The sequence below is a fragment of the Ictalurus punctatus genome, chromosome 7 (genome assembly GCF_001660625.3).
Source record: "Ictalurus punctatus breed USDA103 chromosome 7, Coco_2.0, whole genome shotgun sequence".
Taxonomy (NCBI): Eukaryota; Metazoa; Chordata; class Actinopteri; order Siluriformes; family Ictaluridae; genus Ictalurus; species Ictalurus punctatus.
This window is the reverse complement of record NC_030422.2, coordinates 10,130,667-10,154,290: the sequence shown is the minus strand read 5'-3', so window position 1 is coordinate 10,154,290 and position 23,624 is coordinate 10,130,667. Positions and strand designations below refer to the sequence as shown.

At 36.4% G+C, this 23,624-nt stretch overlaps 2 protein-coding genes across 8 annotated transcripts; one reads left to right on the top strand and one right to left on the bottom strand.

Annotated features, from left to right (window-relative positions):
- Positions 1-270: 270 nt before the first annotated feature.
- On the top strand, positions 271-7,898 carry LOC108267692 (integumentary mucin C.1). 6 transcript variants are annotated; one of them, XR_008396771.1, is made up of 9 exons: positions 271-285; positions 1,273-1,529; positions 1,935-2,012; positions 2,233-2,328; positions 2,530-2,607; positions 5,330-5,389; positions 5,569-5,628; positions 6,958-7,046; positions 7,517-7,898. XR_008396771.1 is itself a non-coding variant. In XM_053681884.1 (7 exons), the coding sequence occupies exons 1-7, from the start codon at positions 1,475-1,477 to the stop codon at positions 7,580-7,582; spliced, it is 501 nt and encodes a 166-aa protein (XP_053537859.1). In that variant the 5' UTR covers positions 1,374-1,474; the 3' UTR covers positions 7,583-7,898. The 6 variants fall into 6 exon arrangements, 5 of the variants coding, with proteins under 5 accessions (XP_053537859.1, XP_017327516.1, XP_053537862.1 ...); XM_053681884.1 differs by lacking the exons at positions 271-285; positions 1,935-2,012 and having other exon boundaries at positions 1,374-1,529; positions 6,961-7,046; XM_017472027.2 differs by lacking the exons at positions 271-285; positions 1,935-2,012 and having other exon boundaries at positions 1,375-1,529.
- Positions 7,899-11,374: 3,476 nt separating this feature from the next.
- LOC108267691 (Y+L amino acid transporter 2) lies at positions 11,375-22,456 on the bottom strand. Of its 2 annotated transcripts, XM_017472021.3 has the most exons (10): positions 22,250-22,448; positions 20,301-20,818; positions 16,680-16,805; positions 15,671-15,815; positions 15,305-15,428; positions 14,734-14,837; positions 14,405-14,501; positions 13,122-13,271; positions 12,849-13,032; positions 11,375-11,782 (listed from the first exon to the last, which is right to left on the bottom strand). In XM_017472021.3, exons 2-10 carry the CDS (start codon positions 20,815-20,817, stop codon positions 11,688-11,690), a joined length of 1,542 nt encoding a protein of 513 aa, XP_017327510.1. In that variant the 5' UTR covers position 20,818; positions 22,250-22,448; the 3' UTR covers positions 11,375-11,687. The 2 variants fall into 2 exon arrangements, with proteins under 2 accessions (XP_017327510.1, XP_017327511.1); XM_017472022.3 differs by lacking the exon at positions 11,375-11,782 and having other exon boundaries at positions 12,849-12,941; positions 22,250-22,456.
- Between the last annotated feature and the right edge of the window lie 1,168 nt (positions 22,457-23,624).

Sequence of the window (23,624 nt, the reverse complement as noted above, 5' to 3'; positions counted from 1 at the left end):
ATCAGCAGATTGGAGTATGAAGTGCTCTAAAATCTCCTGTTAGACACTGCATAGACTCTCGACTTGAGAAAACACCATGGACCAACACCAGCAGATGACATGGCACCTCAGATCATCACTGACTGTGGAAACTTCACACCGAACTACAAGCTACTTCGATTCTGTGTCTCTCCACTCTTCCTCCAGACTCTGGGACCTTTATTTCCAAATGAAATGCAACCCCATGACTGTGGTTGTGTGTTCTGACCCAGACTGAGAGATTAAAGGCTCAGGAAACCTTTGCAGGTATTTTGAGTTAATTATCTGATTAGAACTCTTCTCATGTCTACATTACTGTATTATAAATTCTTTATTCTAATATTTTGAGATACTGGATTTTTGATTTCTGTGAACTGTAAGCCGTGATCATCGAGATTAAAAAAAATAAAAAAATTGTGGCTTGAAATATTCCACTTTATGTGTAATGAATCTAGAATATATGAAAGTTCCACTTTTTGAATTAAATAATGGAAAAAACCCCTAAATTTTCTATTAATTTTTTGAGATGCACCTGTATACTACTACAACTGTATAGGCTTATGGGACATGCTGAATCAATGTTCTGTAAAAAAAAAAAAAATTCCAAAAAACTTTAGATGCAGATAAATTGCATATAACCATTGCTATCATTATCATTATGCATGCCTTTCTGGAATCCTAAGAATGTTGGTTTCATTTTGTCTACAATTAAGTGTTTACTGCTCACCACGGTGACTTTAGAATCTTGAGATTTCATTACGTCAAAGCTGAATATTTTCATATAAAAGCACCTCCTGATGTACCCCATCCCTTTTATAGCACAGCAATTTCTTCATTAAAGAATGACACATCATCCTTTTTATCCATTTCTAGTTACATTTAATCTTGTGGAACATCCACGAAACACTTTTAAAGAAGTTATAAACATTCCCTCATCAGCCTCTCTTCCCTCTGCCATTAGATAGAAAACTTAAAAGTTACTTAAGGTTTCCTAAGCACTGACACTGGAGACTCGTTCCCTAATTTTTATTTTATTTTATTTTTTTTTTTAAACATTTCTTCATAGAAAAAAGTAAACCCTGGCATAGAAGTACCCTTGAATGAGCAGTTACTATAGAACCAACATATTATAATTTATTACATTAATATAAACTGTTGTATAAAGTGTTTATATTCATGAATTTCTATATATTGATACATTGGATGGTCTGTATTGTCATTAAATTATTATATAACCCGTTCATATCCTTTCAGCTTTTAAAGAAAAGTCTCCATGTGTGGCATAATACTTTAACCATGGGAGGAGTTTACTGTAACTGGAAATGTACGTCACCAGGTAAGACATCTGAGTACAAGCCTCATAAGAATGCTTCCTGACAAGGAACAGGTATTGACAGAAAGACTGCACACACACACACACCTACCTTAGTCAGGAATAACTGCATCAGCAAGAAACATGTTGCTCTCAATCCTTTTTGTTGGAGCGGTTCTGTTTACAAATGGAGTAACCGGTGAGTTAAACAAAGATTAAATAAATTTGTCTTACTTAGTTTATCGGATGCTACTGAATATCTAAAACAACAGTTAAGAAAAAAAAATATATATAGCATGGCTTTAACTGAATTTGATTCTGTGATGGTCTAAAATTGCCGGCAAGCATAGAAAAGTTATGAAAATATGTAAATCTTTTTCATGTATTGGTGAATTTTAATATTGACCTGTGCAAATAAGTTCTGTATCGCTGTTTGAACACAGAATTAATGTAGTGTATGGTTCCCTGTTATTATTGTCTTCCACTACATTAACAAAGTACTGAATGCTCATTTGATGGAAATCAAGAGTTGTGCAGTATTGTACTTATTACTGTTTCAGGAGGTTTAGTTCAAAATGAAATGATTAATAATTTGTATTTGTAGTTAATGAGTGTACACACTTTTGCAAGAAGGTTTCTACCCCACCTCCCCCCAATTTCTACATTTCTACTTATTTTTAACGTGAATAATCTACACATTTACTAACTATTAGGGTACTCAAGTATTTTTTGTGTTTTAAGTTGATGTGTGATGATTCAGGACATTTTCTTAGGTTTAATTAAGATTGAAATTAGGTCTAAATGAAATAAAATTTAACTGAAATGTATTTTGAAATATAATTTCTTTTTTATTTAAAAAATCACATTAATGTCTGTTTTTTTGCATCTGCTTGCATCCACAGCTCAGACAGAACCAACAACCACAAACGTGTTTATTCTTTTTGGTAATGATACAGCAGATATAGCATCATCTAATACAGCAACAACAACTACTACAAGTAACCATTTTATCTTTTATCTTCCAGAGCTACTATTAAATTAGAGTACTTTGGTGTAGTGTAAATGCATGAAATTAGAATGAAATTAAATCAAATGTAACTGAAATGTGTTTTTGTAAATAATGTGTTTTATTGTATTTTTAAAAAACCCCATGAATGTCTGTTTATTTTTGTCTATTTTTAAAATGATGGCATCCACAGCTCAGCCAACAGCACTCACAACCACAGCTCTTCCCGTTGTTAATGATACAACACATACAACAACAACAACAACAACAAGTAACCATTTTATCTTTTAACTTCCAGAGCTACTAATAATCTGAAATTAGAGTACTTTGGTGTAGTGTAAATGCATTAGGAATATAAAATCAGAGTTTACTGCTTACCTGTTTACTAGTTTATATTGGGCTACTATCATTGCCCTAGAACTATACCTGATGCAACCTAAACTGAAATAAAAAACAATAGATTCCTAATATAATAAAATTATTTAATGTTTTCAGAAGAAGAAAATTGAAGAATACTTTAACTCTGAAGATGTTACAGATAGACACTATACTTATTACTTTACCTGGAAACTTGTAAAAGTAATTGAAATTGACTTTTGAGTAAATACAAAACACAGTCACAAATTCTAGCCAGTTCTCTGCTTCACTGATACAGGACATCTATTTATAAGTAAGGTTATGACTGAAAGGAACTAAACTACTCTCTACACATCTATGTTAAAATTGTAGGATTTTGTGTTGTAAAAAAATGAAACTAAGATAAATCAAGGCAGATCTTTTTCCACCTTTATTGGGATTTAATGAACAATTTTTGGAATAAAAAAAACCCCAAAGAATTTATTATTATTATTATTATTTTAACAATAACCTGGTTGTATAAATGTGCACACTGTTTTACAATGGGGCATGTGAAGTTTCATTCTGATCACAATTCACATTCAAACTCATGTTCAAAAATAATTATCATACACCTGTCATCCATGAAGTGATTCTGATTAACCACAAGTATAGATCAGCTGTTTCTGTAGGATTTTCTTGACATCATCTTGGTTGCATCCAACCACTGAAGCCATAGATTGTAAAAAGCTCTCATTGTTGAACGGTATCGATCAGGAGAAGAGTACAAATGAATATCCAAAACATTAGATTTACCAAAGAACACAGTGAAGGCCATCGTCAAGAAGTGGAGAAAATGGGCCGCCACAATGAATTCACCAAGAATAGGATATCATTCCACAATAGACGAAAGGACAAGAAGAAAACTTATCAGGGAATCTGCCAGGTGGTATTCCCCACCTTCTGGGCTATTGGGTAGGGTGGCTGGGCAGAAGCACTTTACCAAGCCCACTTAAATCATTCCAGGGTGTCCAATCTTCTCCAGAAAGGGCCTGTGTGGGGGCAGGTTTGCATTCCAGACAAACAGAAGCCACACCTGATAGACTATTGAAAGCGAAGATCAACTAATTAAACTGGTGGGAACAGGTGTGGCTTCTGCTTCATTGGAATGAAAACCTGCACCTACAACGGGCATTTGCGCATAAGATTGGACTCCTTTGGTCTAATGAGACCGAGGTATAATCTATTGGGCATAACTCTAAAAATATGTTTGGTGCAAAACAAGAAAGCTCATCACCCAAAGAACACCATAGCCATGGTGAAGCATGGTGGTGGCAGTATCATGCTATAGGACTGCTTCTCTTTAGATGGAAGCTGGGCTCTAGTCAACAAAGAGGAAATCATGATTAGATCCAAATACCAATCTATTTTGGCACAAAACGTGCAGGCCTTGGTTAATCAGCTGAATATGAAGAAAAATGTCACTTTCCAGCATGATAACGGCCCAAATCACAAATCCAAGTCAACAAAAGAATGGCTTCTAATGAAGAAGATCAATATTTTGGAATGGCCCAGTCAGAGCCCATATCTAAATCCTATAATAAAAAGAAAATCTGTGGAATGACTTGAATAGGGCTCTGCAAAGGAACTCCTCCCACAGTTTGACAGATCTGGAGCATTTTTGCAATGAAAAGTGGAATAAAATTGGCAAATGTTATACACATTGTCAAGATGTGCTAAGTTAGTAGACTCTTAACCAAAAAGACTGAGCGCTGTATTACAAGCAAAATTATTAGTCAATGGTTGTGCACAGTTTGCAACTAGGTTACTGTAAGGTAAAATTTAACTGACATGTATTTTTGAATATAATTTGTTTTTTATGAAAAAAAATCACATTAATGTCTGTTTTTTGCATCTGTTTTAAAATGCTTGCATCCACACACATCCACACACACATGCTTGCTCAGACAACAGCACCCACAACCACAGCTCTTCCCCTTGTTAATGCTACAACACTTACTATGACAACAACTAATACAAGTAACTATTTTATCTTTTATCTTCCAGAGCTACTAATAATAACTCACTCAAAAAAGAGTGCTGTATTATAAGCAAAAGGTGCTTTAAAAAAGTATTAATTAAGGGGTGTGGAACCAGGTTAATGTAACTTTTTCCCCCTAAAACCGTTTTCAGGTTTTCAATTTGTTTTCATTTTAATTTTATTGGTTGCTATATCACATTAACAGTGGAAAATGCATAAATACATATAAATAATACTCAACTATGGTAATGAAGTACAATTACAGAACTATTTTCCACCCCTGCTCAGCAACTAGTTTTGCTTAAAGTACTAGTACATAATATACTATGATTTATGTATTTATTACATTATTTACTAAGATTCCAAATAGTGCATGCTAATTTGTTTATGTCGAGGCATAAATTGGAACTTAAATATGTTGAAATTCTACATATAAATATATGCATACTAATTAAGACTTAAGAATGAAATTCTGTCTAAATTACATGAAACGTAACTGAAGTTCATGTTCTGTATTTATTATGTAAATAATGCGTTTTATTGGATTTTTTTTTTTTAAATAACAGTTTTGTGGTTTTTTTTGTGTGTCTGTTTTTAAAATGCTTGCATCCAACAGCTGAGAGCACAACACTCACAATGATAAACACGACCACTCCTGATACTGCAACAACTTCAAGTAACCATTTTATAATTTATGTTCCAGAGCTACTAATAATTTGAAAATATAGGGTAGTTTGGTGTACTGTAATAACTTTTGAGTAAATCACACATTTTAGCCAGTTCCCTGATTCACTCTGAATGAAACAAACTTGAGTGGAGTATATGTTATTAAATAATGTGTTGCACTTTTCACAGCTATATACCCCTTACCCTCAATCACCACCTCAGGGAACACTCCTAGTACGGTGTCTTACGGTAACCATTTCATCTTTAATCTTTCATAGCTACCAATAATTTGCAATTCCTTCGGAATCTATTGGGAGCTTTGGTGTACTATAAAGTGCATTAGGAATACAGTGCTGTGAAAAAGTATTTTCCCCATCCTGATTTCTTCTATTTTTTTGTGTGTATAACTCATGCTAAATTGTTTCAGAAAATAAAACAACTACGATCTAAGATAAAACAAAGGGAACCTGAGTAAACACGAAATATAGTTTTTAAATGATAATGTTATTTATTAAAAGTAAAAAAGTTATCCAATACCAACTGGGCCTGTGTGAAAATGTATTTGAACCCGTAGTTACAAATTCCACAAGTCTATGAAACTGTATTCATAATGGGGTTCAGCTGGATTAGATGTAACCAGGCCCTATTAAGGCATACCCTGTTCAATCAAATCAACATTTAAATAGAACATTTTCAACAGCATAAAATTGGTTAAATGGTCTTACCCAGTAACACACTGTGCCCAAGTTTAAAGAAATTCCAGAAATGATGAGGAAGAAGGTGAATGAAATACATCATATTGGCATTTATACTACAGCACTGTTGAATAGGAATGGAATCAACATAAAATCTCACATAAAAAACTAACAAGTAATAATATATACTCAGAAACTTATAGTAGGATAGCTAGTAGAATATATCAAGAGTAAACTAAATATGTACTTGAGCCTAGTTTTGCCACCATCCCGAATAATGAGTGCATGTGAACTATATAATACAGACATTTGCAAGTTTAATACATGCGCTCTAGATGTATTTATTTGCACACATTCACCGTTCTCGATATGAAATAAATCTGTTTGTATTGACACAGCTCTGTTTCCCCAAACTTTTAGGTAGAAAAAGCACATTCATTAAATCAAACATGCAAAATTTTGCTCATGTGAAAGGTGCAATTCTGTATAGAGCATGATAGTTAGCATGTTATCAAGTTTGCACATGTTTTTACACATGTAACCCTGTAGTAAATCTGGGCTTTAGTGTACTTCTGTACAGTGTACATTACTTTGCTTGTACTAAACGTGTATACTTCAATGAAATTGTTATTTACTAAAATTCCACTTGAAATATGTTGAAAATCAGTAATTAATAATCTTAACTCTACCACATGCAGTACACATTGGCAAATCATTTTATCCTTGATCTTACTGAGCTACTAACAGTTTGAAATGAATATATGCTTCACCATCACTATCAAAGTAGCTAATAAAGCAGAGTGACAATACTTACATATGACTTCTCAAATAAATAAATAAAATGAAACCATCCACAGACATTTAAAGTGAATTGTATTTCCAGCAGTGAACCCTGTGCGTATCGGGCTGCGAGCTGTGCTCAAATCTACTCTGCAGCTGAATATAACTCTAGCCAACCAGCTTTTGCAGCAGGTAGGAAGCTTTGAAATTTTTCCAAATGTTCTGTTGTTTTGAATACCAAAGTCATGAGTAACTAAATTTTAGGTTGAAAACTGGATTTCAAAGCCCTCGATCCTCTTTTTATGACTTTGCTAGCATTTTTTTTGCTTTATTTAGTTTTTATCATTTGTTTTTAAGATTTTAAGTAAATATTGTATTGTTAACCTAGATCATATTTACCATTTGAGCCATCTGCGCAAGTTTGGCTCCTGAATTATACAATATTCTGAACTTGCGCTAACAAAATATGTGGAAGGGTTAAAACCATGAGGAGTAGACAAGCACATGTTAAAAACATTACTGGAACATAATCATTGTCTTGCATGATGCAGGAAATTTTTAAAAGTTGCCTTTAGATCATTTACTAAGATGTTCCCCCTAATTTCTAATTTCTGACTGAATTTTATTTCTCTCACTTTCTCTCTCTTTTTTTCAAAATGTAGTATATAGCGTATCTTCCATCATACTACAACGTAACAGCCAGAGTAACAAGCATTACAACGCTATGAAGTGCTGCATCAGAAGGATGTTCAGGATATTTTCAAGGCCCTTGATCCTCTTTTTAATTCTTTGAGAGCATTTCTGTTATTGTAATTGATTTAACTTTTCCCAAATGATTGCTTTTGCATTTATTTGAGACTGTAATCAAAAGTTCAAATTATGACAATAAAGTTTAAGTTAAATTAAGTTCAAATAATGACAAATTATGGGAGAGAATTAAAGGTAACTGATTGGTAGTTAATAATTATAATATGATTTTTCAACAATGAATGAAGCAACAATGTTAACAAATGAATGAATTAATAAACCCTACTGAATGACAAACTTCTTGTCTGTTTTTTTTTTTTAAAAACATCTTTTCCGTGCTAATTTTCTTACAAAATTGACCAATTTGCCACTGCAGTTTGTAATATATTGGAGGTATAAGAGTCGCGACGCAATGTCCTATGGTAATATACTATTTACTGCGGGAGTGTGTAGTTTTGCAAAAATTCTGGTCTGTCTAAGTGGAGAATTTGTGAAGTGAAAGAATGAAAAGTTTAAGACTAGAACAAGCGAGAATAAACAGTGGGTTCACAAGGTGTGGCTTTTATATACTAGCCTGAGTCATGACTCATACAGTATGTTGATCCTTTGGATGTAGATTTTGAAGCTGTTGTAGCCAGAGGCAACTTTGGAAAGGAAAAACTCCCTGAGCTGGCATGAGGAAGAAACTTCAAAGAGTATTCAAAAAGTAACCCACCTACTTGGTTGGCACCAGACAGTGTGATTATAAACCTTTACAGTATACAGGGGTAGAAAAATGAAAGACAAAATGTGAAGTGTCTAGGGGGAACCATTCACCAAAAATCAGTGACTGGGTAAAGATAGTATAAGTCAGATAAGTAACCAAGCAGCCAAGGAATACTTTGAAAGAGTTAAAGTCTCCAACTTTTGTGTTTTTTTTCTCCACTGAAACAACTAGATTTGACACAAAGTCTGCAACTTCTTCTAGAAATTCAGAATAAGTATTCATCCCTCGTTGTTTTTTAACCAAATTAAATGATTTCTGATGCAACCAGCTTCCATCAGAACTCACACAATGGAGTGTCATATGATCTCAATATAAATACACCTGTTCCAGGATGGCCACAGAATTTGGAAGGCACCCAGAATTTAAAAACATAACCAGGACACTGTTCAAATCTGGGACCTCTGGAAGAGTGGTGAGTTAGATCAGCACATGCTTGGAATTTGCCTAAAGGCATGTTTGAGATTCAGCAAAGATATGGAAAAAAGTTCTCTGATCTGATTCCACTATGTTTGGTGGAAGCTCAACTTCTTGATCTCCACGATACTGTTTGTTCAGTTATGCTCTCAAACAAATTCTGGTGCTGTTCATTCAAGTCACTATTAGAGGAAGCTAGCGTCTGTCCATGTATACAAAATCTTTCTTTAATTGCGAATAATTGTACTCATCCCCTTGTATTAAGTAAGATATTATTTGACTTGTGACTAGACCACCTGATATCTGAAGCATTGAAATAATCTCTAGAAATGGCATGAACCTGTTCCAATAGGTTAAGGTTGAGAGAATGTAGTGGAAGATGTTAAGAAGTTAAGAAGTGAATAACTTCTAATCAGTTGTGGTGGTGGTGGTGTTTTGTTTATTGATTCGATTTCCCTGAGGTTATGAAGAGAAAAGATGAGCCATTTCTGTGTCTGTTCCTTTTCGGGGTATGCTTTCTCCTTCACTCTCTTCCAGCAGGAGGCGGTGTACGCTTACTGTATCATTCATGGATGGCTTCATCCTGGTCAGTGTTGTGGCAGATATGGAGCCTATTCCAGGAATACAAGGCAGGAATATACCCTCAATAGGTAGATTTACTGGAGGCATATTAATAGCACGTCTTTAAAATCTGACCTGCCATGGATCATAAATGAACTGCAATTATACCACAGCAATGTTGAATTCTGGTTTCTGGTTGGTAAACAGTAAACATTTGTAGATATAAGCAGCAGCTTCAAATCACAGGTTTATATAAATGTGCTGGTTCTAATACTTTACCACACTTATATTCCATAGAATCTGAGTCTAATTATTATTAGATTAAAAACCATGTTATTTAACCGAGAAAAAAATGTTCAATCATTGATTTGTAGACATTTAATTAACATGTATGATAACTTACATACAAATGGATTAAAAAAAAACAAACAAACAAAAGAAATTCAACTGTGTTTGATACACCAGGTGTGTTTCCCATCACCACTGTCAGAGACAAACATGGTAATGTAGATCAACTGTCCTGTTCACTTCCCCTACTTCATAGAGTGAGTATGGGGCAGCAAGATTCCCTCCCCACTGGGACTCCATTAACACTTGTCCCATTTTGACCACTAGGTCAACATCTATAAAGGCGAGAAAGTCTATGGTCTTGGCTTATGTCTGTCAAATAGCAAAATAAAATAAAATAAAAATAAATAAATAAATAAATAAATAAATAAATAAATAAATATCACTGATCACGCAGATGTAGTTAGCATTACAATGGAATTTACCATGTATGGAGTTGTCTCCATGTCTCGTTGTGCTCTACCACACCTGTCCCTATAGATGAGCTGCCGGTGGATAAAGACATGTACACTCAGTGGGCACTTTATTAGGTATACCTGTTCACCTAGGCATTCATGCAATTATCTAATCATCCAAATCTGAGGCTGCAGTGTGCACAGGCTCATCAAATTGTACAGTTGAAGATGGGAAAAAACGTAGCCCGGTCTGATGTATCTCAATTTCTGCTGAGACACACAGATGGTAGGGTAAGAATTTGGCACTAACAGCATGAATCCATGGACCCAACCTGCCTTGCGTCAACAGTCTAGGCTGGTGGAGGTGGTGTAAAGGTGTGGAGAATGTTTTCTTGGTGCACTTTGGGCCAATTAATACCAATCAATCATCTCTTGAATGCCACAGTCTATTTGAGTATAAAGCAAAGCAATCAAACAAGTCATCTCAAACCGTTTTCATGAACATGACAAGGAGTTCACTCTTCTTCAGTGACCTTCCCACTCACCGTATCTGAATCCAATAGAACACATTTCGGGATGTGGTAGAACGGGAAACTGGCAGCATGAAAGTGTGCCTAGAAACTCTGCAGGAATTGCGTGATACAATCAGGTCAACATGGACCAGAATGTTTCCAACATCTTATGGAATCGATGCCACAAAGAATTGAGGCTATTTAAAGAGCAACTGGAGGCCCTACCCTTATTACTATAGAGTTCCTAATAAAGTGCTCAGTGAGTGTATGTTTAAAATATATATCTCGAGAAGTATAATAGATTTTATGAGGATAGGTCAGCGTTTTCACAATCCTCATTTGGGAGTATTCTTACAATGCATGTTTCCTGCCTTAACATGAGGTCTTTAGTGTCATCTTAGTGTTACCCAAGAGCTTGTGCTGAGTCACTGTGTGCCTAAACATTTTGGCTCGTTTGGTTCTCAGGCTGCTGCTTTTTTGCAAGTTTTTTTTTGCAAGTTCCTCATTTATGCGGAGCAGTTCAAACTTGCCTGCATCCCTCAAAACTGCTGACTGGTCTCTGGTTTACACACTTCCTGGATGACTTAGACTTTAGTCATAATAAAATTAATAAAGATTGGGTTTTGTTGTTTTTTTTTTAACAGAATTTTAGGACTCCAGAATTTTTTCACAGCCACATATTCCATGATCAAGTGCTAAATTTAAAAAGAAAAAGAAAAAAAGTAACAGTTACATTAAATGATGACTAAACATGAGTAATGAGAGACACTAAGCACATATTTTGGAGGAACATTTATCAAAAGTGCACCATAACTTCATTACAATCTTAAAGAATAAAGTTAGACATTGCATTTTCTCTTCATGTCATTCTCGGTACATTACTTCAAACATACAGTACAAATTGAAAGAAGATGTGGTGTATGCATGTATGCAAATAAATGAAAACAAACGATTGATACGTACAAATTTTACAGCTTCTCACTGGACACCGTCGTCTTTTAAGTTCACCATTTTGCCAATGTTCACGTCATTCAAAAATCGATGCCGTCTTTAAGTAGAGAACTTGCTCTGTGTGCTGTTCTTTTGTAGATCACTGAGTCTTGTTCTCAGCCAACTTCTCTGGCTCAACATCGAGGTCAGTTAGACAGCAGTAGCACATGATCTGGGTGTATTTTGTGATGGTGGCTGGCACGGAAGATGATGGCGTGAGAGCAGGAAGAAAGACGAGACAGGGTCAACAAACTATCAGGAGCACATAGACAGTTGCAGGAGTACTGAGAACTGCAACATGGTTGGCACTGCTTGTGTTATGTTTTTTTTTTTAAAGCTCAAACTTACTGCCAGTATTCAACTGAAAGCACTTCCATCTAGATGGTCTGAGAAGACTTACATTTACATTTATTCATTTAGCAGATGCTTTTATCCAAAACGACTTACAAATGAGAAAATACATGCAAAAGAGTTTTATGCTCTACTGACTGAGCTAGCCAGACTTCACTGAATGGAGTGGAGGAAATATTAACCTTCACCAAGCATCAATTTTAAAGAGGCAGTGTTGCTTGAGAACAAGGTGGCAATGCTATGGACTATTCAGAAGTCCAGTATATATTTTAATCTGGCCAATTTTTAAAGGCAGCACACAAGTATATATCATTGCCCAGCAAGCATATTCCATAATTTTGTGCATTGCCTCAGGTAGCAAGCAGTCTGGGCAAATCTGGTTGTGGGACTTTACCAGGGAAATTGACCAAATATAGCAAAAATCTTGGCAACGTTGCAATGATTGTTACCTTCGAAGGTCATCTCAAACCATTTCCTTGCAGGTAACTTTGTGGTTAACAAAGTGTTACCTTTTAAGATGCTTACTTCGGAGGCACTGAGGCAAAATGTCATCAAGTTGGTGAACAACTCTGAGAACTGAAATCATCCAGCTCCTAATGCTATTACAAATCAGACCTTTAGCGGTCAACAGAGAGTCTGGCATTTTTCATCATTAAACTGTTCAAGAACTACTTATACACTCATTCACTCTGTGAAGGATCACAGACACTCTCTGTCTTTCTCAATTACACTGCATTGTGCTTGAGTTTAAAACTATTAGTCGAACGAATAAACGTAAGCATAAATGTTAAATCACCATCATATGATTTCGTCATCATCATCGTCTTACATATTATGATGCTAAAATTAAACAAATACTTTTCTCAGACTAATGCTGCAAATCTACAATAAACAGAATCAGGATTCTTACCACTGAGCTGACTGAACCATTTCGGCCTCTTCTCCTCAGGCAGGTAGATGCAGAAGCAGTACACAGGTACACCAGACAATGCAATGGCTACTCCTATGAGGGAATTGATTGTGTCACTATAGAGGGGCACGATGACCAAGAAAAGACTGCACAAGCAATAGATGAAGGGAATGAGCAATGTCAGCTGGAAGAGAGAAGCCAGAAAAGACAGAGGTATAAATTTAAACAAAAAATGACAAATCCGACACATTAGTCAGACAACTGATTAGTTACCTTCACTGGTCTGTGTCTGTCTGGCTGTGTGAAGCGAAGGTAGATGAGTCCCGCCACAGATAATCCAACATACAGCCAGTAGCTGAAGCTGAAGTAATTGATTAGCAGGAATACATCTTCCACGCATAAAAAGATCAGTCCCATCACACCCTGTAAACATAAACACACACCAGTTAGAAATCGGAATCTTTAAAAGTTGACTTTATGAAATTTTTATGCCAAATTTGCCCCACCACATGAAAAATAAGGAATCCAAAAGGATGGATATTTAAATTAAATGGTGATATTTAAATTAAATGGTTTCTCTAGGTTGGATGGTCCACAAGGACCTCAATTTACAAGGTTTAGGGTTGATATGTATGGGAGCAAATGGAAAACCAAAATGGCGTTATGCAGCTCCACATGTTACAAATGACCAGAAATTGTACACCCTTGTGGTGACAAAACAGCTATGCAATGAGGAACAGGCAGTGACAAGTCTTTTCACTGAACAAAATCCTCTTTAAAGCAGTTAGTTTGACAGACATGCCTCAGCCCTATACCTTACCCTTCGACCATTACCCTTTAACATGCCAAAAATGGGGATCATATGGGAAAAAAATAAACGAAGATTGCCTCTTTAGCATATACTATGAGACATTAGCAGGACATAATCTGTGCTGTGCATATATATTGTTATGATAAACTCATCAGAAAATCTTTAACACATTTGATATATATTATAATCTAATCTTAGTGGTTTATGGGCTCCAGATTATTATTATTTTTTTTACCATGTCAGGCTTATACATTCAAGCTGCTGCAGCATTTTAACCTCACATGGACCAGTCAGGAAATGGCTTTGTGCTTACTATATGTTTTTGGAGTATCTTGGTTATAATGTTGCTTAGATATGAGAGAAATAATATGATGATTGCAGTGAATTATTTATATTTCAGAAAACTAGTAGACAGTGGATAGCTTCAACTCCTCTGTACCATGTACTCCTACACAAAATAGTATGTAAATATTTTTTTTTATTTTTTTTTTAAATGGTGTAAAGTACACCATTACTTGTACATAACATATTTGGCACCCAATGTTTAGTACAGGTTTTGGGACAGTCAGAAAACTGAAAATTATGGAGTCCAATCTGTGGCTTTGGTTTCTAAGTAGACATCCTGGAGTTGGAGTTGGAGCTTGTACAACAATCATGCTGTCCAGGACAAAAATTCTCCTGATGCTGCAACACCTTTACGACTCGTACAGTGTAAAACCAGAGAAAAGTGTAGAGCGAGTCTTACATTGAAGAGGAGTGCAGGAACAGGAGTGTAGCGGTCAGAATGAATCAGAGCCAGGCTAATCGGGAGGTGGCCCTCTCTCGCCCCCACGAAGAACAACCTGCCACAAGAAGTACACTCAGAAACTGAGATGCAAATTGAAGGTGTTATTTCTGGGATGCACAAAGCAGGATTGATTGAAATTGGAAACAAAATGCAGAGTCTTCACTGTGTAAATAATCGTTACCAGCACGCACATCTACAACTATTTTCTAATTAAAGGCCAAAAGGTACTTGTGAATGTAGCTGTAATTATTGTCACATTACAAATGAGCACAATCAGAGACAATCACCTGGAGGCAGCAATAATAGAGGCATTCAGTCCTCCATAACAGGACATAGCCACGGCAATGGGAATGACCCAGCTAATGGGTCCCAGTACCTGGTTCCCAAAAGTCTGTAGAAGGAGGGGGGAAAAGAAAAAAAAAAAAAAAAAGAGTTTCAGATGGTCAATTAGAGATCTGCATTCAGAACGTAATCTCCTAAATCTGATCCATCTATTCAGTATCTTTTTTTTTGTTGTCCAACAATAGTAGAGTTTGTATCGGAATTAATGAACGCTTTAACAAAGAAATCATTAGGGAATCAGAGAATGTAATATTGTATCAAGTCAAGTGCAAACGCTTACACCCCCCCTGGTTTCTGGATGGAAAAAGCCCATTTACCTCTATTTTTACTATTCAACTTATCTACAAAAAGAAAAGTATTATAAAAACTTGAAAGTGAAATGTGAAAAGTTCTCTATCCTCATGAACTGGTTTAAATAAGGCAATGTCAGAGTTATTTGCAGGGATGCATATTACAGTGGAGATGACACAAAAGGCATATACAGTATATATTATAGAGTTTTGTACTGGCACACACCACTGCGACTGCATCACTGGCCATGAAGGAAGGTATGTCCAGCACCAAGTAGTATGCCACATTTGTCAGCAGGTAGATGATAGAAACAACCGGCATGGAGATGGCAATGGCTAGGGGTAAATTCCTGTATGGAAAATAAGGAAATTCTGACTTCAAATGTCAATGAACGGCTAAAATTCAACTGCTGCTACGTGACTGCTGAAATCTCAAGTCTTCTATGCGTGATCAGTTCCATGACCATGAATTTCTATTTGTCTATCGAACATGTTATTTTCACATGAAATGATTGACTTTTGGTGTCATAATTAATGACAGAATGTAATCAGTGGTTTACATTTCATTAAAAATTCTCTATCAAATCAATACCTCTCTGGATTCACAATCTCCTCCGTGACAAAGTTGAGCGTGTCCCAGCCGGAGTAGGAGAACAGAGCCGAGTAGAGCGCGAGTGCAATGCTCCCAGCCTCCATGGAGGAGCCCTTGAATGAATTCTCAAAGTTCTGTGTCTCTCCTGTGAAATGAAACATTAATATTCAAGAAATTCTGCGCAATGTTTTTACCAAAACGGTAACCATTCCATGTTGCTTAGGACCTCAGCACATTCTGACCTAATAAATATGAGAAGTGTATACTGCTAGATGGAGAAGCAGGAGTGTTCTCAAAGAGAATTTGAGTGGATGAACTTTCTTAACATTTTCAGCTTAAAATGACCATAAAAATTATTTTTACTAAAAAAAAGAGGAAAAATGCTAAAAATAATTAACACAAAACTGAACAGAAATATAGAATATATAGTAAATTATGTTTGTTTTAAAACTGAAAGCAAATGTGTCCGATTTAAAGGTGAACGTTTGCACCCCCATGGCTCATAAACACAAGAAAAATGAAAATATATCTCTATTTTACAATTTAATTAACTAACTAACTAACTTCAAAATGTAAAACAAGTTGAAATGTAAAAATGAAATGAGGGTGTATCCTGAACCGATACCATTTAAAACAAAAGGTAAAATATTTTTCAAGAGGTTTTAAAACAAATAAACTAAGGTGGAAAAAATTTTAAGCGTATAGTGTTTGATTTTGATGGAAGGTAGCTGAAGCTAGCTGTTTTGAAACGCAAAATCCAAAAATATACAGCCGCCCTAACCTTATTTTTTGAAAATATCATGCTCAAATTTGGGTGAGATAAATAAGAAATAATGAAAATTTATATCAGCCTTCAGTTCAGACCTAAGGAAATGAATATCGGACACCAAGCACGTCTTGGCTGATCGACTACATTTGGCGTAAGTGGAAAATTGTGTATATTAGTTTCTCTCTGGCAAAATTGTTCCAAGTGTAAACGTGATTGGTGCATTTCAGCCAAATGACATACCTTGAACTATTTTTATAACACCGATTGCAATGATGAGGATGAGGGACAAGATCTTGGTGTAGGTAAAGATATCCTGGACCAGAGTTCCCCACTTCACATAGGCACAGTTTATAAAGATCAGCACACCTGAGACGGAAAGGAAGAGTCTTTTAAGATTGAGTTTAGATCTTAGAGAAGTCAAGAGGACAGGTGAAGCAAGAACCTAGAAGAAAAAAAGGGGAAAATCATGATGTAGGTCTTCAGTTTTCCCTTAATTATTATTATTATTATTATGATTTTATTTTTAAAATTCATGGCAGAGGAGCACATTTGCCTCGCATCTCCGGGGGTTGGGGGTTCGATTCCCGCCTCCGCCCTGCATGCACCGAGTTTGCATTTCTCCCCCCATGCTTCGGGGGTTTCCTCTGGGTGCTCTGGTTTCCTCCTCCAGTCCAAAAAACATGCATTGTAGGCTGATTGGCATTTCCAAACGGTCTGTAGCGTGTGAATGTGTGCGCGTTTGTACTCTGTGATGGGTTAGCACCTCATCCAGGGTGTGCCCCGAGTCCCCTGGGAAAGTCTGCAGCCTCCCCATGACCCTGTGTAGATTAAGCGGTGCAGAAAATGGATGGAAGGAAATTCATACCAGGATGTTGGATCAGCTGTAGCTTTGCACCACACAAATTTTTTGTTTAAAACAAAAAAAAACAACAATACAATCAAAACAAAACCCCGAAGAATTTCCATTAGGATCTATAAAGATCTTTTTATCTTATATTATATTAAAATACATAACTACATGAAGGCCAGAAGGACAGAATTTACAAACAAGCCCTCTACCCAATCCCTACACGTGTTATTATGTACAGCCATCGTCCTGCCTGATCAATCACCTTCAAAGTAAGAATTTGTGTATGTTCAAAAAGTTAAAAAAAACCCCAAAAGGCGGGATTCGGAGAGTCATATTCGATTCAAATGTTTGGACAGAGTGCTGTCTTCCAAGTCTGTCTCAAACTGTTTCTACAGGTTACTTTGTAGAAATCAAAATGTGACAGCTGACTTACGAGACATCATTGACGATATCTTCACACACACTTAATGTCCTTTACATTTACTAGGTGGCCATCTTGGCAACCAGGCTCCTATCTACTTAATAAACCAGAAGCAGATTCACAAGATCCGACAAGAATGGTGTAAAGGATGTGTAGTTATTGGCTGCAATAACTCAGCCCCTCAGGTTGCTCCGGCTACTGTGGCTACCAACAAGATTATCTCTTTTTACTGAGGAATGGAACGTAATACAACCACCATGTTGAGCAATACAGCTTTCCCCATTCATAATGTAAGCAGCGGCCCATTTCTTCTCAAACCACACCCAACTAAATGCCTTCTAAAAAGCACGGGTTCACTAGTGGAAAGAAAACATAATAAAAACACTCGCAATATGTAATCTCAGTATTAATATTTAATCTCTATCGAGTACCACAACTCTGCAGTTATCATTTTGGGTGTTGTCTGTTTCTGCTCAGAGGTACTTGTTCAGGAATAATAGCATACTGGCATAATGCCAGTTCTTCTTCTCTTTCCTGCGTGTGTGCATTTATTGGCGGGGAAGGGGTGGCGGGGGTGGCGGGGGTGGCTGCTCAGCAACCACTTCTCCGAAAAACAAATCCTGGCTCGCATTAGTGACATACGTCATGTGTTTGGATGAATGTGAGCTTTCGACTGTGTTTACACATCAGAACGGAAACTCTGTAGTTACTGGTGAGGGCCAAGCCTCTGAAAATGCGGTTGACGCATTCAAAAGGAAAATGTCCACATTTAGGAAAGATAGATAGCCACGTGAACTTTGCTTAGACCTGGGACGAGTGCATCACATGCTACTCTTTCACCTAAATTCCTAACTAGTTGTGTCAAGGACACGCAGACAGTCATGAGGCCCAAAAAAAGATTCAGACTGAGATAATAGATTGGCCTGGTTTCCAGAAACACAATGGAACAGCTCTTGCCAAATGACTAGTCCTGAGAAATAAACTACCTAATGGTAATTTGATTTTTTTTACAATCCTGTTCAGTTTAAAAAGCCTGTTTGTTGCTCTCTCTGTTTAAATTATTTGATTTTTTTAAGAACAGTGATGTACACAATAATGGTCAGTGTTAGGAAGTGACCAGGGGATGAGCAGGGGATCTCCAAAAGCATGAAATGGTCTGCCGCAAGATTAATCACACGGATGTAACAGTGGCTAACAGCATTTACTCCTTGTATGCCATGCTGATAAAATCTTACACCTGACAGTGACACATCAGAACCAAGATTAAAACTTGCTGGACCTGCTTTTTATTTGAAAAGAATTTCTGAACAGTAGAGTTTCATCCAAACTGCAGACAAATCCCATTTCTGCTCTGAAACGTCTGTAAGGCTGGTAATTAGAATAAGAACATTCGTATTCATAATTTGTAACAATTATGGGTATATTACAATTAATGAATAAGACTAAAACGTTCCTGTCAGAAATCCTGTCAGAAAAAGCTCATGCTAGACAGCAGATTCGAGCTAGCAGACAGGTGTATTAACACTTATAGTTCTTATGTTAATCCTGTTAGGTTAGTAAGAGACTGAAGCAGATTGGTCATCCAGAAAAGATTTACATCATTAGCTAATAATCTGGATTAAGATCATTACAATCTATGAATATGACTAACAAGTCCTCTCAGAAATCCTCATGTTAGATAGTGGACTAATGCCATGTTAGCTGGTTTATGTTAGCAGTAAATACCCAGCTGGCTAACATTTAATATTATTAACATGTATGTCTAAAAATCCTGTGAGGTTAGCTCATGTTAGACAGCTTATTAGTATTGATTAATATGACTTAAAATCCTTTGAGGTTAGCTGGTGTGCTTATGTTAGCAGTAAATATTGTTAGTTTAGATAATGCTTCCTAGCTGCCTAAAGTTATCCATTAAGGTCATTACAATCTGTGAATATGACTAAAAAACCCTCTTGGAAATCCTGTCAGATTAGCTCATGATGGACTACCTAGCTATCGCTACCTAGTAATTTCTACATAGCCGGCTAAAGTTAGCAATGTAGATTATTAACATTTATGACTACAAATGAACAATGACTGAAAATCCTGTAAGAAATTTTTTTCAGGTTAGCTTATGTTAGCTAGCTGGACACCAAAATCAGTGAAAATTCAAGAGTATGCGTAAATGTTACTTAAAAGACACTCCCATATTCTTGTACATAGTACAAAAGACAAAACACAGAGTTGCTTTCATTTCCATATATGGACTCAATGACACACCCATGTGTACTATGCTGGATTTGACTTAACTTGAAAGTGACAAGAATTATAATACCTTTATGTCCTCTACGTAAGCTCATCTTTTGTTTGCTTGGAGCATCAAAAGCTGAAAGCTAGCTAACATCAGCGATCAGTGTGATATCATTAACATTTCTAGTAGCTATAGCATCTTGTGGCATTATTTTAGTGAAATAAAGTAATGTAAATCTTGAAAGTTTAATTATTTTAGCCAATGTAGCTTAAATTCAACAGGTTTATATTCATAATTAGGTGGAAAAAACTGTTTACCAAAATGCCCAACAACATGAAAAAACAAGAACCTTTGACTCACAGATGCAGGCGGCGGCTATGACTCTCACAGCATCGTACGGAGGATGGCATGTCGGGTACAATGCCTCCACCAGGTAGTTAGCAAACGTAAGAGAGATGACAGCCTGGCTCGCCGGCTCGACCAGCAGTATTGATGTCCAGAGGCGGATGAAGGCCAGGAATCCACCAAAGGCCTCCAGGATGTAGGCATAGCTGGCACCTGATTTGCCAATGGTGGTGCCAAGCTCGGCATAGCAGAGGGCACCGAAGACAGAGAACAAGCCCCCAAGTGCCCAGATGAGCAGCGACAGGCCATAAGACCCGCTGTGCAGGAGAACACCTTTGGGTGACACAAAGATCCCTGAACCGATCATGTTTCCCACGATGAGGCATACGCCATTGACCAGAGAGATCTCCCTCTTCATCACCATTCTCTCTGTCTGGCCATCCAGACCCGACGGTGCTTTCAGTTCTGGATCCGAGTCTGCCCTAAACGAGGGGCAAATTGTTCGGCGAAAGTCCAAGAGTTTCTGTTTCATGCTGAACAACGAGAGGACATGAAATCAGGACTATATTTACAAGAGTACAGACCGTAAATTTTGGTTTATAAATTTGTTTTGCACAAAATCTTCAAAGTAAAAAACCCCAAAACAAACAAACAAACAACAACAACAAAAAAAAACCAGTTCCTCGTGGTTCTTTGAATGGTAAGAAACTTTCTAAAAATGAACATGGGAACCTTTTTTGAAAGGAAACCTACCTCACTGTTAGAGAAAAGGGTTCCTTTGAAGGTACTTCAATTAGTTCCTAGTTACCTAAAGCAGTTCCACTTGGAACCTTCTGAAAAGGAAACCCTATGTTGCATAGTGATACAAAAATCCCTTTACAAAATGAAGGAAAAAAAATGTATGGTGAGTTGTAGGGTTCTCATTATTACCTTATAATCTTCATGGTTTCCACAGAGACACAAACTAAGGTTCTACAGAAGTTTCAAGGATCTGTCAGAAACGCATTCCAAAGAGCATGTTTAGGGTTCTAGAGATAATATTTTCCCTTTTATGGTAGGGTTCTAGATTTAATCCCCCCCCTCAATTTATAGTAGGTTTCTACATTAGACCTTGAAGGGTTCACACATAAGCTGAGGAGGGTTATTAATTTAATGTTGGTTTTTGTTTGGTTTGGGGTTCCAAAGGACAAATGAAAGACCCTTTTTTAGGGTTCTAGATTAATATGTTCCTCCTATTTGTTACATCATTCAACATAGAAGTGTTAAGGTTTTCCCTAATTTGTTTGCTGTGTACAAACCAAAGAACAGTTTTAGGGTTCTAGATTAATATTTTTGCCTATTTGTTAAACAACAACAACAAAAAAGCATTTAAGTATTCAAGATTTTGTATGTTTTATGTAGGGTTCTCTATAGAGGACAAAGATGGTTCTAGATTGAAAACAATATTTTTGTTTGCTGTGGAGTTTCAAGTGACAAACAAACAAACAAAAAAATCCTTTTAGATTTCGAGACTACAATTTCTTTTGGAAAAAAAGTTGTTGGAAACTTTTAAAAAAGTATTATAATTATTATTATTATTATTAGATGTAACTATTGTGTGTTTATTAAAAATATATGGTCTAAAACTGGTTCATCCTGCAATGCATGTTCATAAAATAAATACATTTATGAATCAAAATTTATGAATTGATTTATTTATTGTTTTAGACACAATCTCTACATGTGTGAGATTTTTTTATTATTATTATTATTGTAATTTTTTTAAAAAACATGCTTAAATTCAGTGCTTTTGACCAAAAATTCTGAGAACGGTTGCTACTTGTATTATTTTGATGCAAACAAACAAGCTAGAATGAGCTTTTAATAGAAAGCAACCATGAAGTGAGCCAGCAGATTGTGCAACATACAGTAATTCGAAAAGTTGCGCTAAAACATGTCAAAGAATGACACCATGGCTTCCATACCTCTAACTCTCCGATGGTGAATGACAGTAGAAAGAGTTAACTAATGCAGAGTAGAACTGTGTAGATGAATAAAGCAGATTTTTTTCTTTAGCAATCCAGAGGCTCAGCTAAGCACCAGAGCGTGTATGGTGCTGCAATCACAGACAGCAAAGTGTTTTTATACACTGAGGACACTCAGTTCCTTAAGTTCCCCTGTTTATTTTTGGATGCCTGTGCTTGGAGAGTCAAACAGAGGCAGAGAGATAAACATAGAGAGAGAGAGAGAGAGAGAGAGAGAGAGAGAGAGAGAGAGAGAGAGAGAGAGAGAGAGAGAGAGAGAGAGAGAGAGAGAGAGAGAGAGAGAGAGAGAGAGAGAGAGAGAGAGAGAGAGAGAGAGAGAGAGAGAGAGAGAGAGAGAGAGAGAGAGAGAGACTGTCTTCCTGTAATAGTGTTGGGGCTCACACTCAACTATAAACGATCATTTCACTATTATAGGAAGGGTTTGGAACGTTATAATTAGGTAACTACAAAATGGGTTCAATTTTAAGCTTGTGGATCATATGCTAAGATTATGCAATACGTTTTCTGTAAACTCATCTAAACTCATTCAGTCCAGCAATAGCAGTTAGAAGAGAGTGTTTACCGTGTTTACCTTAAATTTAAATTGAACATATTTACCGGAACATTTAGATTTATTTGTATAACCCCTCAGCTACTAAACACTACAGTTAAGGGGTGTGGGTTATGAGGCATGTTAAATAATGTTGCCATATTCCGAAGGGCTATTTTTACGACTAAATTGTTAGTCCAGTATTCATGGGAATATGATGTCATTATCTGTAATGGTATAACTATTTCATGAAGTACACCGTGATATGATTATGATGATTATGTTCTTATTTCTATAGTAAGAAGTTGGCTGGCGGACACTTCATGTAAATGGATTTAGAAGCTTGTGCAGTTGTTGATTAGTGAAGGTTACTGTGAGGTTTATGGAAGGAGTCGGTTTTCTGCCATGGGAAAGTTTTCAGGACAGGGGAGTATTTATGTGTTGTGGTTTCTCGGTAACATGACAATCTTTGTTTCTGTCTTACTAACTTCAAGAGAAAGAAATAAGAGAGGCTGGTGAGGGAACACCCTATTCGGGGTGTACCCCGCCTTGTGCCCCATACCTCGTGGGATAGGCTCCAAGTTCCCCGCGATCCTGAAGGAAAATTGGTATAGAAGATGAACAGATGGTGAGGGAACGACTGTTTATAGCTGCTAAAACGTAAGTGAATCAATTTGTTTTGCGGACATTCCACGGCATTAAAAGTAACTATGAATGGATAAAAAGTATGACCGTTTAGATTTAAAAAAAAAAAAAAAAAAAAAAAAGTTGATAGTAATCATCCAA